This window comes from Hermetia illucens, chromosome 1 (assembly GCF_905115235.1).
Source record: "Hermetia illucens chromosome 1, iHerIll2.2.curated.20191125, whole genome shotgun sequence".
Lineage (NCBI taxonomy): Eukaryota > Metazoa > Arthropoda > Insecta > Diptera > Stratiomyidae > Hermetia > Hermetia illucens.
Window position 1 is genome coordinate 76328660 of NC_051849.1, and position 16329 is coordinate 76344988.

General features: G+C 39.3%; 1 protein-coding gene across 3 annotated transcripts in view; it reads left to right on the forward strand.

The window, feature by feature from the left end:
* Positions 1-16329, forward strand: part of LOC119652547 (glycogen debranching enzyme) — a 43976-nt gene that overhangs the window by 13862 nt on the left and 13785 nt on the right. Inside the window, exons 1-3 of one of the 3 annotated variants that reach the window (XM_038056754.1) lie at positions 4640-4975; positions 14997-15165; positions 15229-15403. In XM_038056754.1, the coding sequence (XP_037912682.1) occupies positions 4766-4975; positions 14997-15165; positions 15229-15403 (554 nt within the window). In that variant the 5' untranslated portion in view covers positions 4640-4765. Of the gene's footprint in view, positions 1-4639; positions 4976-5723; positions 5833-14996; positions 15166-15228; positions 15404-16329 lie in introns of those variants that run through there. The other 2 variants (XM_038056768.1, XM_038056764.1) reach the window with 2 other exon arrangements.

Below are 16329 nucleotides of genomic sequence, written 5' to 3' on the forward strand. Positions count from 1 at the left end.
TGACCAGTGAGTATCCCCATTATGATGTGGAGGCTCTTCTTGGTGCGGTTTAAACAATCTTTCAAGCGCTTGGGTTTGTATCCCCATGTGCACTCTGGGCTGTTCCTTTCCTGGTAAGTTCGCCCAGTAAAGTTCCCCTTCACTTTTCAATGTCGTAACCATGAACCCATTTTCGACTCCACAGAATGGCTCCGGCCCGTATAGCGGAATCCAGAGTATCCAAAGATCAGCGAGCGAACGTATACAGTCTTTTAAAACATTCCCATACCAGTTTGGAATTTACCTGGTAGGACTAAAATGCCTTAATAGCAGCTTGGCTTAGAATAGCAATGTTCTGCCCCCTATAGTTCCTTTTGAGATTGAAAGAGGCACATTTGTCTATGGCGTACATTTACGGCTGAATATGCTGGTATGCTGACGAATTAGTTCGAAGTGCGTTTTCCTTGGACCAATGACCCCGCCGCCTGCTAACTCTCCGGTAAGGCATCCGTTAGTTGCTAGTTTAAACCGTATGTCAATGTCACGCTCTTCCAGTTTACCTTGTTGCTTTCATGTGTTTCAAACCTTTTATCAAAGTGGAACTTCTTTGTCCTTGCCCAGAGAGAATATCAATTTTCCTTCGATTTAGGCACCTCCCCACCTCACTGTTGCTCCCGGACATTCTGAAGATCGCCCTCCTTGTCTGCATTTTTACGTGCAGACGGAACGGAGTCAATCCCAGAATAACTTCTAGGGATGCCGTTGAGCCAAGTTCTCATTCCCCCACTGTTATGCACGTAAGCCAACCTTTGAAGCTTGTGTAACTTAAAGAGTGTTGTGCTGAGTTTAGTTCTTTCTGCGCAGATTACCGCCCCATGGGTAATCATCGGCCTTACTATTGCAGTGTATTCAAGTTCAGCATTTTCGGGGCGCATTCCCATTTTTTCCCTGGTATGAAACTGGAAGTCATCAAATCCCTTACAGCTTTCCAACATATGTTTTTAGGGTAGTTTCTGGTCTAATGTGATTCCCAAATTTTTAACCTTTGTTACTCATTACATCTCCTTGCCATGTAATTTAATGCTACTATATGGTACTATATTGACCTTGGCTGGATTTATGCGCAACCCCGCCTTTCTGTACCAGTTACTAGTGATTCGTAGTCCGGTTTGAATTCTGTCGCAGACAGATTAAAACAATATCATCAGCGTAATCCTGTATTCCAGTGTGTGTTAGGTCTCCTAGGATTTCATCGACTACCATGCTCCACATTAATGGTGATAATATCCCACCATGTGAACAACCTTGAATAGTGTTCATGACAATAGAATTTGTACCTGTCGGTACTTCTATTTGTCTCCTCTCTTGCATTCTGGTCATGTGGAAGACCAGGGTGTTTTCCATTCCCCTTGCAGATTAGGGCGTCTCATATCTCTGTGTGCGATGTGTTATCGCAAGCTTCTTCGATGTCCAAAAACGCACACAATGCTATTTCCTTCGTTTTTATGGCATCCTGTAATACATCCGTGAGCTGCTGATACAGAGCAGTTTCGGTTGACCGTCCTGCCCGGTAAGTGTACTGACATGGATGTAGGGGATTGCCTATTAGAACATTATTTCTGATATAATTGTCTATGTCCTTCTCCATGGCCTTAAGTATCCTGCTTTCGGAATAAAGATCACTCTTGCCCGTCTTTATGCTATTGGTATATGTTATATGCCCTTACCATTCTTAGATCCTAAGATTATTTCTAGGCCTCTCTGGAGTAGTGTTGGGAAAATGACGTATATTTCGTGTGATTTCCGTGGTTTAAACGTTCCCACTGCCCATCTTTTTCTAGCTTCCGAGCATAGCTCTTTTGCTAGTTTCCAATTCACCTTTTTTCCTCTTTTGTCCGTTGCTGGGCTGTCAAACAGAATGCTATTGCCTTCCGCCGTAAAGTAAGACCCCGGGAAATGAGTTGTGAAAAGCAGATGTATCCTGTGCTCCCACCCTCGGTAAATGTCCCATCTTTCATCTTCAGGCAGAAGATATTGTCTTGTCTTGTATTTGTCTATAGCTTTATATAGCCTGAATGTTTCTGTGGTTTGTTATATTTCTCCAGAAAATTCCCTGCAGTTCTTTCGTTTTGCTTCCCTGATCGCGTTGCTATACGCCGTCAGTGCCCTTGTATATATATGCCAGTCCCCGGTTTGTTTTACCCGGTTGAATAGTTTTCACACTTCTTTCTTCATCCACCAGGATACACCCCTTAATGACTTGAATATCTTAGCTGCACAACTGACCTCATATGCGTCAATGATGATTCTATCGAGGTCGTCCACCACTGTTTCCAGCTCTATTTCGCTCCTGGTGTCACCACTCACCTGTAGATGAGTCATGTTGTCACTCAGGTGTCTTGTGTACGAGTCTGCTCTCCTGGGATTCCTTCCTATTCTATTATATTTACTTCCGATTTGCCCTCAATGGCGAATTTAATTTTGTGATTCGACATAGAACGCTCATCCAATACCCACGAATTCCAAGCCGCTCATCAGAGTGTTCCCTAGAATTATGCCTAGTATCTCCTCCCTGGTATTGGTCACGAATGTTTTAGTCTTCCCTACGTTATTTTTTTCTAATTTCCTACTAAGGATGAATTTCAGAAAGTCCTTCGATTGATCTCGCTGCTTCTCCAGACCTCATGGTAGGGGTTGGCATCCCCGCCGAGGAGAAGTGGTAGGGCTTTCTTCTCGCCGAACTTCGCTAGTTTAACGACTAATTGCAGTGGGATGCGGGTGTCGTCTCCTGGGAATTACCCTGATGCCACGACTGTCTCTCGAGGTCTTCCCCTGGCTTCCAATGAAACTTGGACAGCCACGAGGTCTCCAGCTAAAAACTCTGAAAGGCATGTATCTTAAGTTTGTTTTGGGAATGGTGCAAGCTTTTGGGTTTTTACAAGAGGAATCCTAAATTGCCTGCATACTTCCTCCATGCAGACCGCGAATGTGCCACCCGGTACACCCAGGATTTTTGAGCCAGCACTATTCCTGTGTTATCCTTGGAATTTACCTTTTTAATTACTGCAGATGCAGCTTTTGATGGAGCTCTACCTGGACTATTTTAGTGCTGGTCATCGGCTTCGTCATTGCTTGGAGCTCTTCCCCAATGTCGGAGCATCATCCTCCTCCTCCTCCGACATGACACTTCCTTGTACTTCACTGTCCGACTTGCGCTCTAGAAGGTCTAAATCAAGATCGTCCAGCTTCTCCTCTTCTGTGGGCAGCAGGTCCACTTCCCTGCTCAGTCCTGCACTGTCAGCCTCTATCACTTCCGCGATTCCTTCGGGGACCTCGGTAGGCTTACCACATAACACACGCTACCAAGTTTAATTGCCTCCAAGGATTAGCCATCTGCCTCGATCATGAGGAATTTGCCTTGCTAAAAACTCTCCATAACCGCGTTTGGAGACCCATGTTTTGAGTGATGAGGAGGCGTAGAAGCTTTCCCGTCTCAATTGCTACGCTATGCCTGTGTGCCTCTAACACATGACGAAGACGAGCTTCTTATTCCATCCCTTACATATCTTCATGACAATGAGGTCCTCAATTATGTTTGTATTTATTTTTTCATGTTGTGTTCCACGAGGAGGTCTGCGTGCCATAGGCCTTCCTAGTAACATAAGGTCAGGCTTACTCATTCAGCTGACCAGGTATCACTGAGGCTCCTTTCAAATACAGTCAGTTACCCCCGAGTGCAAACTATCCAATGGGCACGGTTTCCATAAAACCTTGGATTGGAGGAGTTATTTTTCGACTCCTCGGTTTAGATCCTTAGTGTTTTGTTAATAATAAGGTCACCTCGTACAGGGAGAAGTTTGGTTCCTGGAGAGTCACACATCAACTCCAGAGAGAGATAGGTTGACTCCCATAAGGCAATATTCCGCATCAGTCTATCTTGCAGTCTACTGCTTGAACTAACATTGTAAGGGAAAACTTATGTATGCAGTTCTCATTTACTTTGGATCGCGATCATCACTATCAAAAGAAATATATTTTGGGCAATATAAAAGCTTTAGCTTTTTCTCTCTCTTAAAACCCCTTTCTATTGGAAATCTTAACAATACAATTGACGAAAAATTTAAAAATTACCACAAAACCAAAATAGTTTCTAGCGATCTTTCAGAGTTATTCAGTTTCCGTAATTACTTTTCATTTTCGAATTTAAAATTTCGAAAAAGTAGGGCGCATTTAGCTTGCTACGGAGATCCTTATATATGTGTAGTCGGGTTTAATGTCGTTCCTTTTAGGAGATACCCATCAATTCAGCTTTTCGATTATTGATGCATTCTGAACTGTGTTAACTTATGGCTATTTAATCGACCAAAATTATAGTAACAAATCAAAAATGATCGTTCTTTAAATTTAAATGGACGAATTGTATATGCACTTTTATCAACAATGAACAAAATACAGGAGAAATTGCGGCAATGACACAGTAATTCAGCAGTGCACGCTCCGGTCACATTCTTCATAGTATTTTTAGAACTCACGCCATGATACTACATCAAATACTTATAAACCTTAACTAACTGATTACTGTACGAAATGAAATAAACATAACAAAACTTGGTAAGAGTCACCAGCTTGGTTATGTACATACAATAAGATTTCAGAGTGATCTCTGGTCGTAGGAAGTTGAGCTGTTCCAATTGGTCGTAATAAATTGATAGCCAGGGCGTTTTTTCGGGTGAAGAAAAAAGAAATTATTGATTCAAAGTTTAGTGGTAGTTTTAGTTTCGTGAATATGCTGCCCCATAACGGCTTGTTTCGCTTTTTATTTGAGAAAATTTCATTACATTCCGAAGAAATGATAGCGGGTCTATTTTGTGGTGTTATGTTTATGGCTATTCTCTATAAAATTGCTAGTCCTTTGATCAGCAGAAATCAGCGAAAAACGAAAAGTAGGAAAGGTGAAAAGAGTGAGCAAGGAGCAGAAGTGGAAAATGTTACCGAGGTGAGAGTTCTAGATGATTCTAGAGAACCAATTTGTATCATGAATTGTACATGTTAGTAGTAAAACCATTTTTTATGTATGCAAAAAGTTAGGTACATAGGTACAGTTACACAATTGGACATTTTTGAATAAGCATAGTTGCAGTGAGTGGACAAAAGGGATTTTAATGTGCACCTTAGATCCTAATTTTAATATCTAAAATAAATATAGCTCGACACAAGTCGATCGCAAAAGAATGTCTGCATTGCAAAGTAATTCTAAACCACGTTTGAAGAATTATCAACGACACAAGTCTTTACCCAGTCAACCAACCGAAGCAGATAGTGGCTGCACTGTAAATATTCCATTTTCCGCGCCTCCGTCCCCAAGTGCCATTTCCAATGGAAGTATCCAGACTATTCCAAAAACGGATTCCACCATGAAGAAACTCAAAGCCAATCTACAATATCATCTTGGTTACTTCTCAAGATTCCTTCCATTCACTTCAACATCAAAGGAAATAGCGAAAACTGAGATTGCATGTGAAGCTCAAATTGCATTGAACGTAAGTGCAGACCCACGAAAGGTGCATATCTTTGAATAAATGTCTTTATTTAATTGTTGAACTTTTGCTGTATGGAGTCGTTTTGATGGAGAATCCTTAACGGTCTGATAAATTGCTTTATGTGAATGAAATATAGACAACCAGAAAGTTGCGTCACTCTTATAAAAGATAAAAAGTTCTTAGTTCTTAGTTAGTTGCTGTGAAGTTTTCTCTCAAGTTAAACCCTTTAGTGAATAGAGTGATCGCAGATTAACGTGGATTTACAAATGTTTGAATAAATATTTTGAGTGATTTCTACTTGAACTCCAATAGAGTAAGTGCTGTGATAGTAAAATGTTACTTCTTACAGACATTTGGAATATTGGAAATTATATGTTCTGATTGATACCAGTACCGCTGAATGATAGCGTTTTTCTCGCTTATGGACCTGTGTTTATTATTCGCTCTTCCGACTCGTTTGCTTCAAAAACAATATCTAGATTATATTCATTATTGTTTTCACTACTGGTCGAAGACACAATTGAGATTTCTTGTAAAGGAGTATCTCGTATCGGTAGCAGATAATAGTAAGATAATCTAGAATCAAACTTGTAATTCAAAGCCTGTTGCTTTCCTAACTCCTATTGTTTGTTATTTAATCTATCATGCAATATCAAAAAATAATCGGCTCACAAAAATATCTGGCTCGCTGAAAATTCCACCCATATATCTGCATCTCGAGGCATCGTAAAGATGTTCCATTATTTCCTGGTTGCCGAGCTAGATGCAGGCTTAGAGCATATTCTTTTGTAGAGCATCCCGTCCTTATTTGGAGGGTGTCTACCATGACTTACGATACTGTAAGTGCACTTTCCCTTGACAATGCTCGTCTGTTATAATATCAGAAGATGACGCTCATTGATTCGAAAAAACCATTATAGCGACAGTTTAAGCTAGCGGTGACCCTGTCACCAATGCCGTCGCTCCTTACCAAGAGCTACTGGAGGTTTTACTAATGACAAATTGGCTTCAGGTTACTTACAACGCCTACTTTCATTCAACCTATCATCCCACCAGAGGGAGAGAGATGACTTGAGGAAGACCCTCTGGCCTTCAAGGTGGGCTTTGCCTCCGTACCAGCGAAGGAGATAAAGCATACTATCTTCTCAGTTATCTTTCACATGTACGACCCGAACAGATAAGCATATCTAGTCACCATCTGCGTCACTCTCACCCTCTGACACTCTGAAGGATGCATCTGTCCCTTCGAGCTAGGCAGGACAAGAAACTACTCAAGAACATCACCAGAAAATAGACGTGAGCGCCGTTTATCTTCCTGACTGTCTACCTCAGGGCATTTATTATCCTATGTTAACACTTGACATCCCTGTCAAACCGGTTCTCACGTAATTCCGTAATCCAGTTGTCGGGATATGTTATGCAACTAAGATAGTCCTCGCACTTGTGAGGCCTAGTCTGGTTCACACTTTTGAAAAGTCTGACCGACTCACTCTAACTTAGTGGAGTAATTTGAGCCGATGCTAATACATCTTTGAAGGTACACATAGAACCCAAACTCCGGTCCAATTTTAAAATACTTAGCTCGCGGATCCATTCTTCATTTTTGAGCTCTACGTAATTCAGCACATCATCTCCCATAGCCAGATCCATATATCCTTCATTATTCGGATGTCAAATGAATCTCAAAATATTCCGTGGAATGTTTTCCTCCTCAGATCGCTCAGATTGGAGCTCCATATCGTTGCCTTTGAAAGTAATCCTCCTATCACCGTACAATGCCAGAACTCTCAACGAGGACGAAGTGACAAGTCAGAAACTATGACTATGAGCATAAGCTAGAACTTGCTTTTGTCCCCTGTACAGTGTAATGCAATTAGCTCCCTCGATGACTTTGTATCAACGTAGTCAATTCGCTATGACATGGAGACGAGAATTGCTGCACCCACGAGGAAGAAAAATGCTCTTTTTGAGTTAGCCAAAAAGGGCACACAGAAGCAACTGCCGCTTGCATAACTCTGGATTTAAGAGGGAATCCCGAATGGCTTGCCAGTGGTATTAGTACTGAAGTAATCAAATAGGGGCGTTCCACCAGAGACCACCAGGACGACAATGAATCAACAGTCCCCATTTTTGAAATGGACTGAATGGCTGCTGAAAAAGAATGGCCTTGAGTTCCCAAGAACAAATCCATAGAAAAACGCAAAAGCTTTTGTTTTACTGAACTAATTTATTTATTCAGTAACATTCACACACATTCAATTCCAAAGGTGCATTTTTTCATACTTAATCAAAGATAACAATTTATACTCTCAAGCCCAATTTACGTAGCCTCATGATACGTGGAGGAATAAACCGTCTATTCCCCCAATTATCCCGATAAAATGTTCCTTGCTGACGGGCAGGTTCTCTTGATTCGCTTGGTTCTCTTGGCGCTTCACGTCGAGCAGATATATATGAGTATTCACCACCAGAAAAGCAACCTGAACTTTTGTCATCAACGCAACTGATGTAGTCGGATGGTGACTGCACTGTTTGTCCCTGTTTTTCTTAGGCTCTAATTATCAATTATCTAGTTATCAAAGTATCTAAGATCCATACATGGATGAAGTGGAATTTTAGGCATTTTTCATTACTTTTAAGAAATGGATTTTTTTCCGGTTCCCCAGAAGGGTTTTGCTTCATGTAGAGGCGTCCCTGCTCCTTTCCTGCCCAGTTCATCCGCTGCCTCATTGCCTTCTAACTCAACATAGTCTGGAACCCGGAGTATCCAGAGCTTATTGTGCAAGTCAAGCGTGTTCAGTCTCTCAATGCATTCCCATACCAGTTTGTAGTTCACCTGGTTGAACCTTAGTGCCTTGATCGCTGCTTGGCTGTTGGTCAAAATAACACTGTTCTGCCCCCTATAGTTCGTTTGGAGGTTGGCAGGCATATCTGTCTATGACGTATATTTCGGCCTGGAATATGATAGTGTGCTTACCCTTCGGTGCGAAATATGTTTTCCTGGGACCAATGTGAAGGAACCCATAGGTAACAGCCATACTCTCCCAATTTACTTTGTTACTCCAACGGGCAGCATTACTTTCAATGTTCTTAAATTTCAAGAAAACTTTTATTTTCATAAACAGACTATGCTGGAGTGCTGGCCCTCATGAAACTGAAACTCATGACACAGTTCTTTTTCATCGAAGAATAGACGAGGTTTGGAAATGTGAACCAATTTGCAGCGTCTCTATAAACGCTTGATTTTATGCTCGTAGAAGAGAGTAGCTCAAATTCGATTGAATTGTTGTCTTGTATCAATGCTCGCGGGCTTTTATATATCTACATGTGTACTGCAAAGACTTCGAAACTGTTCTCTAATTACAATTTTTAAAATGTTTGGTAATAATTAAAAAAATCGGAGTATTGAAAGTTTGGACGGAAATTATGGACAGACTTAATGACAGAGATGACAAGAAATGGATATAGCTATAGGAAATGGATGAAAATTTCAATTCACGTGAAAAGTTTCACAGCACCCGTTCTTTTGAAACCACTCGTTTGAACATTGTATAACTCGACGACTGTTACACATTGACTTTCACTAGGACATAATGTAAGCACAACTGAAATAAATAAATAACTGCAACACATTTTAGACTAAAATTAAATAGGGAATTCAATAAAACCACGAAAAATAGCAAAAAAAAACTAGGGCAATATCAAAAATTCCGATTTCAAAATTATCAGAACTTTTTGCGCATCCTGTATCTATCTCCGGTAAATCAAACCAAGTAGAGAGCTGGATTCAACGACAAAAAAAGTTTAAGAATTGATTTTCATTAAAAATTAGTCTAGTGTTAATTTTTTATTTGTTGTTTTTCCAAACCTTTGCTAGGAGCGGTATGGCAGGAGTGACCTTAACCACTAACCACTGCTCCCAGAGCAGAGGTGAGGCAGCGTCTGATGAGTTGCCTCTGCCCTGGGCGAAACCGTTAGTCAACTTTTTTGCTTTTTTCACTAACCACTGCTTTTGGAGGAATTTTAAGGTTCTGTTTCAGTACTCTTCCTTAATGATAAAACAAATACTGTTGGTTATCTTTAAAATTTATATTGATATTGAATCTTCTAAATAGAAACATTGTAATATTTTACAATTTTTCCTGGGTTGTCCAGTAAGTTTTTAGGAAGAAATTGGTAGAACAAATTACTTTGGATTGATTGATTTTACTTTTCATTTACTTCACTTTTTCCTCCGTAATGTCCCAAGTCAGGCTCCGAGTGAATTACGCCATTATATTTGTCCTTTTCCTTTTACCAAATTTTCCTGAAAAATTGAGAACAATATCTGTAGGCTCGAATATTTCGCGCACTTTGATCCATTTATCAATCAAAATCATCTCGTGGAGTCAATTGTTTCACTGAACGTTCAGATCGTTTATGTACGCCCACGTTTAAATTATTCACCGAAATGTAAACAGTCGCAACACAGGAGCATATGTACCACGAACTTCATTCGACTCAATTTTGATCTCTTTCGGCACTAAACTGTTTAAATAGAAGAATTTAATCAACACGTACATAATTTTCACCATTTTTAAATAAACGAATGTTTTTGCTCTAATTGCTCTGGAAAATGAAACCACTTGATATACGCATCAAACTTGAGTGAGAGATGTTGCTCACTACAAGTGAAATTATCATTATTTCTCGGACTTTTCTTAGTGAAAAAAAAAAATTGGTTTTCTGAATGCCGAAAAAAACAGTTTTTAATGCTCATATACCGGTATTTCGAGGACCAGTTGTCCTCTTCCTCAATAATTTTAAGTCTGGACTTTCCAACAACTTATTGAAAGACACTCGTACGTATCAATATGTTTCAAGGTTTTCAGTATCGTTGTGAAATATCAGAATTTCTATATTCTTACCATGACATTATGATGAAAAAGAGATCAAGATAAAATAAAGCCTCATTGCTCAAAATAGCTATGCTTGAAAAGTCTGCACTCGTTGTTCCATAATCTATCCAATGAAATCTCTTATCTGTGCCTGGTCAGTAGGCTTCTACTGTCCAAACTTCCATGAGAATACGCTATAAACAAAATGTCCAATTCTTGACTAAAGTGCCGGGTGGACTTTGCTAGACTCTCAACAAGCCTCCTATGTACTGTTTCGATGTTTTATGTTGGATGGACAGATGGGCGTTTGTAGCTCCGCACTTTAACCTGTTAGCTTATTGTTTATTTTATTAAAGTTTGTTTAAGTGGTGCCCTATTCATTAGGCTAAGGAGATATTCAATTAAGTGCACCTAGTAAAGCCTCTTTTCTGAATTTGTTACCTTTACCGGCAGACAAGGCAGTTCAATATGTTATGAAAAGTCGTCTCGTTCTCATTGCAAAGTCTCCGGTATAGACATTCATCTTATCCAGATACTTTTGTAGAAAAAAATTACTGGTTATTTGACCAATTAATATCTTCATTTTGATTTTATTTAGCTCGGCCGCTTTAACTCACCACCCACGTTGAAACGGGAATTTGCTACATTTGTAACTCACCGCTGTTCCTCACCATTCCAAGTGCAAGTTCTAGTCCCATGGATAATGATTGGTATCCCTTTTTTGCAAGTGCATTCATTTTTTCATTGCCGACAATATCTGTATGCCCCGCTATTCACATAACGTTACTTCGTTTTTCGTTGGCGTCTTAAGGATCTGCTCACATTCCACCAAGCTTTTAGATCTGGTTTAAAGTGATGCGATACCTTTAAGGCTGTCAGGGAGAATATGGATCCCATCCCTCTATCTGAAATACAATAATATGTTCACCTAAAGACACAAAATATGCAACGCTTCGTATTGTATGAATATCCCTCTCAAATCTTCTATTTTTGACTCATCTGTGAACCATTGTAACTGGTTTCTCAAATTCCAATCCTCCCTAATTATTGAGATGTCAACTTTGAAGTGCCGGTATCACGTTGGGAAAATAAAATCACTGTTCATTTGCAAAGTTGAATTTGTGATCTCGTGGATGATATTTTTGTTTGTTGTTGTTTTGTTAAAGTCTATATGCTGCTACAATTCCCAGTCCTCCCTTTATTTTAACATAAGATGCAAAGGTGGCCAATTGTAAGACTCCCTATGCAAAGGTGGGTGTTCTCTTTATGGTGTCAGTAATGCATAGACAAGCAAAGCTTTGAGACTGAACCTGACTGACAAAACCATAAAAAACTGCAACGCACTTATAGCTTTTTAAGGTTTTGTGCACCCTATTTGATATCGGGTGAAACGTAGGGGAGTGAGGGCTCAAAATACGACCCCCAAAAATTGTAACAAGTCTCGTTGTCAGAATCTATCCAACCGGAAAATCTGAAAAAAAAATCACCGTGGTGTATCTCAATGAAATTCAGGGCCCAAAATATATTCCGTTCCGATATTTGCACAAATAAAGTCAATAATAGTATATGACCATATTTTGGAAATTTAGCCGGAAACTCCTCTTAAGTTCACGCTAGCATTGTTATGAGAAATAACGTAGGGCATAACTTTGGGAATTTTGAAGGAAGTCCAACTATTATTAAGAAAGTTATAGAAGGGTGGAATTTTTCTATTTGATGTGAATTCGCGCGTTCTGAAATGTGTATGACGTCATCATCACATATCAATTCGTCAATATTACAACGCAGTTAACTCATGTGAAAGGCGGTCGCAAGGAAACATTTCGTTATAATTTTTTAATCATTTGTATATCAATTACTCGAGACAGACATATGTATGTATATGTATATGCTAATCAAGCTTTGAGGTAATTCAGATAGATATATTTGTTTGTTTAGGGTGAGCAGAATATCTATGCCTGTAATATGTACATATATCTTATAGTTTGAAGTATTTATTGCATTTTGGATTTTAAGCCATATATGAATGGAAAAAAGTGCGTAGAAAGTTTCTCACTTAAGATGAATACAAAACGTCTAAACCCGAAGCACCAGCTTGCGGTATTACTCTACTTTTGGCTTCCATATTTGAACTCCATAGATGAGGACGGCTCTTGCTACGACTTCAATATATTATCGTCGCAGTTAATGAATACCTTTATTCTACCAAAATGTGAGGAACCTCAGAACCAAGTTGTCGGACTTTAGATCGGAAACTTGGCTCAATTCCAATGTACATAGTGGACAGTTCCTCAATGGTTACTCTGTCCTTTGTTGTGATCGTGATTTGTCCAGCTTCCCGCTATTCTCATCCATCCTAATAATCTGTTCACTTCGCATTTAGCTTTGAACGCGTTCATGAATTCTTGTTTCGCCTCCCAATTCAATGTTAATCGCAATCATAATAACTACATTTGCAATTTGATATTGACCAGCTTTCCTGACAATCGGTACATGTTCTTACTTAGCGATTCGCCTTAACTTAAAGTCGATGCTTACCATCCACTTTTTAAAGTTGATTTCTATGTTAATCGATCCAACATATTGCCGCCCCCCAAGGCGCCCAAGTACAACTTGTCTGGTTCACTGTAGAGATCTGAAATACTCTTCATGAGACACACAAAGCTCGCCTGAATTCCAACGTTCCGGTAATGCCAAAGACAGGACAACGTTTATAACTACGGTTTTGTGTACAAATTCTGATCTAAAGTGCACATACCCAGCATAGCAACACTCCCTTGAGCGACGGCAACACTTTTGGTCACACGTCCATAATTTACGCTCTTCGCACACTTCTCCCGCTGTTAATATGATAATATGATCAAACTCCGTATCCCCTAAATCAGTTTGTGAAGTTCTTCGGGATCATTGCTCCGCGGTTTTTACTCCTAACAATTCATTTTACCTCTCTTCCGACATGAAGGATATACTAACCGAAGAGGAATCAGGTCTCTTCGGCTAGTATACCCTTCATTCCTCTTCTAAATCCCTCAATTTTCGAAGTCAATGTCAGTTGCGGTTGCGGATCCGACGGTATTCCGAATCTCTTCCTAAAAAAATGTAAACAGAACATCTCCCTTCCCCTTACTATAATTTATAATAAGAGCCTTTCCGAAGATATTTTCCTGAATATGTGGAAGGAAGCTCGGATTATAACCTTACACAAAAAAGTCGTACTATTATAGTATTAGTTGGATTGCGTTCAAACTGTTCAGAGTTATGCCCTAAACTATCGCCTAAAGTAATCCCAAATTTCCGGCTAAATTTCCAAAATATAGTAATATACTACTATTAACTTTATTTGTGGAGATATCGGAACAGGGTGTATTTTGATGCCTAAATTTTGTAGAGATACACCACTGTGATTTCATTTTTTCAGATTTTTCGCATAAAACCTTAAAAAGATAATTGCCGTCTTCTTATAGATTCATTCAAATAGAGTCTGAAAGCAGTTCTGTTGTACAATGGCAATATATTGGCTTCATTACCAGTTGGCCATTCTGTTCATCTCAAAGAGAGCTTTCTCCTTCTTTTCTAAAGGATCAAATAATGACCAATAATAAGTGCATTATTTGTGCTGACTTGAAGATTTCAGAAATGCTACTTTGACAGTGTGGATTCACACATTCACCTGCTTCGTTTGTAAATGGGGGAGTAGGACATCAGATCAGTATGGACAAGCAAAGAATGGCCTACATGAAGAAATCTGGAACTTAAGAGTAAAACCTTTTACGAACAAAATTAGTTGACCCCTAAAAAACACCCTTTCCCTCTCCTCATATTAAGCTGAGTCTCCCTGTCAAGAAAAATTTTGCAGGTTAACAGTTTGGAAGAGTGATGAACTCAAAAGAAAAAAAAATGGTTAGGCTGCATTTAAACGAGTGGTCTTGAGTTTTCCTGGCAACAGTAAAAGCCCTGTCTACCGAAATATATAATAATTCAGCATATGTAGAAAAAATTTCAAGAACTGCGATAAGAGAAGAACTAGGCAAGCGTTTATAATAGGTAGAAATGCATTAAGATTGCTCAAAAATGGTGTACGGTAGGAAACACGGATTGATTAATTAACTGAATATCATTTCTTGAAAGCCTTGTACTTAAAATAAGTTCAATTACTTAGAATCGTTTGAGAAATGTTTTTGCGTTACTAAGTACCGATAATTTGTTGTTACTCTGGATGTTTACTTAACTAATTTAAACACATTTAAATCCCAGAAAAATATCACTTTAGTTTCTTCGCTGATTTGAATTTCATAGTATGTTTACTATTCTAGCGCCACCGACCATTTATTTCATTTTCGAAGTTTTCTCGCTATCACATTGTTATCTCCAAAGTTATTCCCATATGGAAATTATAAAGGGAGCAAAAAATGAATCAGTGCTCACTAGTGACCTCTAATCAGTGAAGTATAGTAGTGATTATGATTACTTGGTAATAATATTAGAATTCTTATTAAGTGCTTGCTGATGAACAACTCAACCAAAGCAATGAAGATGCACTGTTCCCTCAGAACTGACCTGCATATAAAATCATGTTATCAAATTTTAATTTACATTTCAGAAGGAAACCATGACTAGACTCGATGAAATTGCAAGCGTAGCTTTACATGATGGAGTTAATGCGGAAGGGTCTTTGTACCGCTTAAAAAAGGGATTGAAATTACGGCTAATACCAGGGCCATCTCTACTTGGCAAGGAAGTCGTCTTGTATACGAATTTTCCAGTTGATGGTATTGCATTTGCTTTCATATTTTCTGACTTTTATTGAAATAATGCAAAGAATGTTTTCCCAGATGAATCAGAATTCGTACGCACACAATATTCCAATTTGATTTGGTATTCGAAGACAGGAGAAAAACTAACAACTCACGCACACCCTTTTGTTGCTGTGATCGATGTGGATATCTATTGCGAAATTGAACTGAATCGATCAGGAACTTATCACTTCTACTTCTGCTATAAAGACAGGTAAACACCTTTTTCAACCTCTTATTATATAATAGCTTAAACGTGTATTCCCAATTTATCTACGTGTATATGTCTGAAGTGGAGGGTATAGCCCCTACACACTCAGACTGTAGTAGTTTATTGTACTCGAGGTCCTAATCTAACGAAATATCCCAGATTGTTTTATGTATCGCCGGATTTCTATTAGTGGGTTTAATGCTGCATATTGCAAGTGGAGTACATCAGCACCAAACATCTGAGGTTTAATTCGCCCGTAGACGGGGCATCCACATAGGAAATGTTGTGTGGATTGATACATTGTTGTTATTTAGTGCTGATAATGCTGCCCGACTGTCGGAACACATTCGAATGGTGTGACTCTGCCATTTTTCTTGCAAACATTCTTCTGCTGCCAATACAATAGTATATATCTCCGTCAGGAATATGGTCGTCTTTTTTTCAACAGGTTGGACCAGTTTTACAATCGAATTTTCAGAGAAAACCCCTGTGCCCCATCCGTTATCCACGACTGACCCGTTGGTGAAAATTATTAGTTCTGTAATTTTAAAAGACTCATGCCCATTTATCAATCATTCTACTGATGGTTACCAATGAATTCCCAGTTTACGCAACTAGTCCAGTCTTCTTAGCGTTCACCGTGAGTCCGTTACGGAGACACTGTGGATTATTTGCAGAGTTGCATTCAAGCGGTCACATACTGTATCCGCAAGCTTTGCCGATAATTATTATGACTAGATCGTCCGCAAATGCTTGTGCAGAGACTTTTGTGTCCTCAAGGAACCATAGCCAGGTGTCCATGACCAGGAGCCAAAATAAAGGAGAGAAAACCCCTCCCTCTGGACAGCCCTAAGACATCCTCCCCCAATAGATTTCCATCCCACTAATGTCGCCTAGAGTGAAGTAGGTACCTAGGATTCACGTACTCC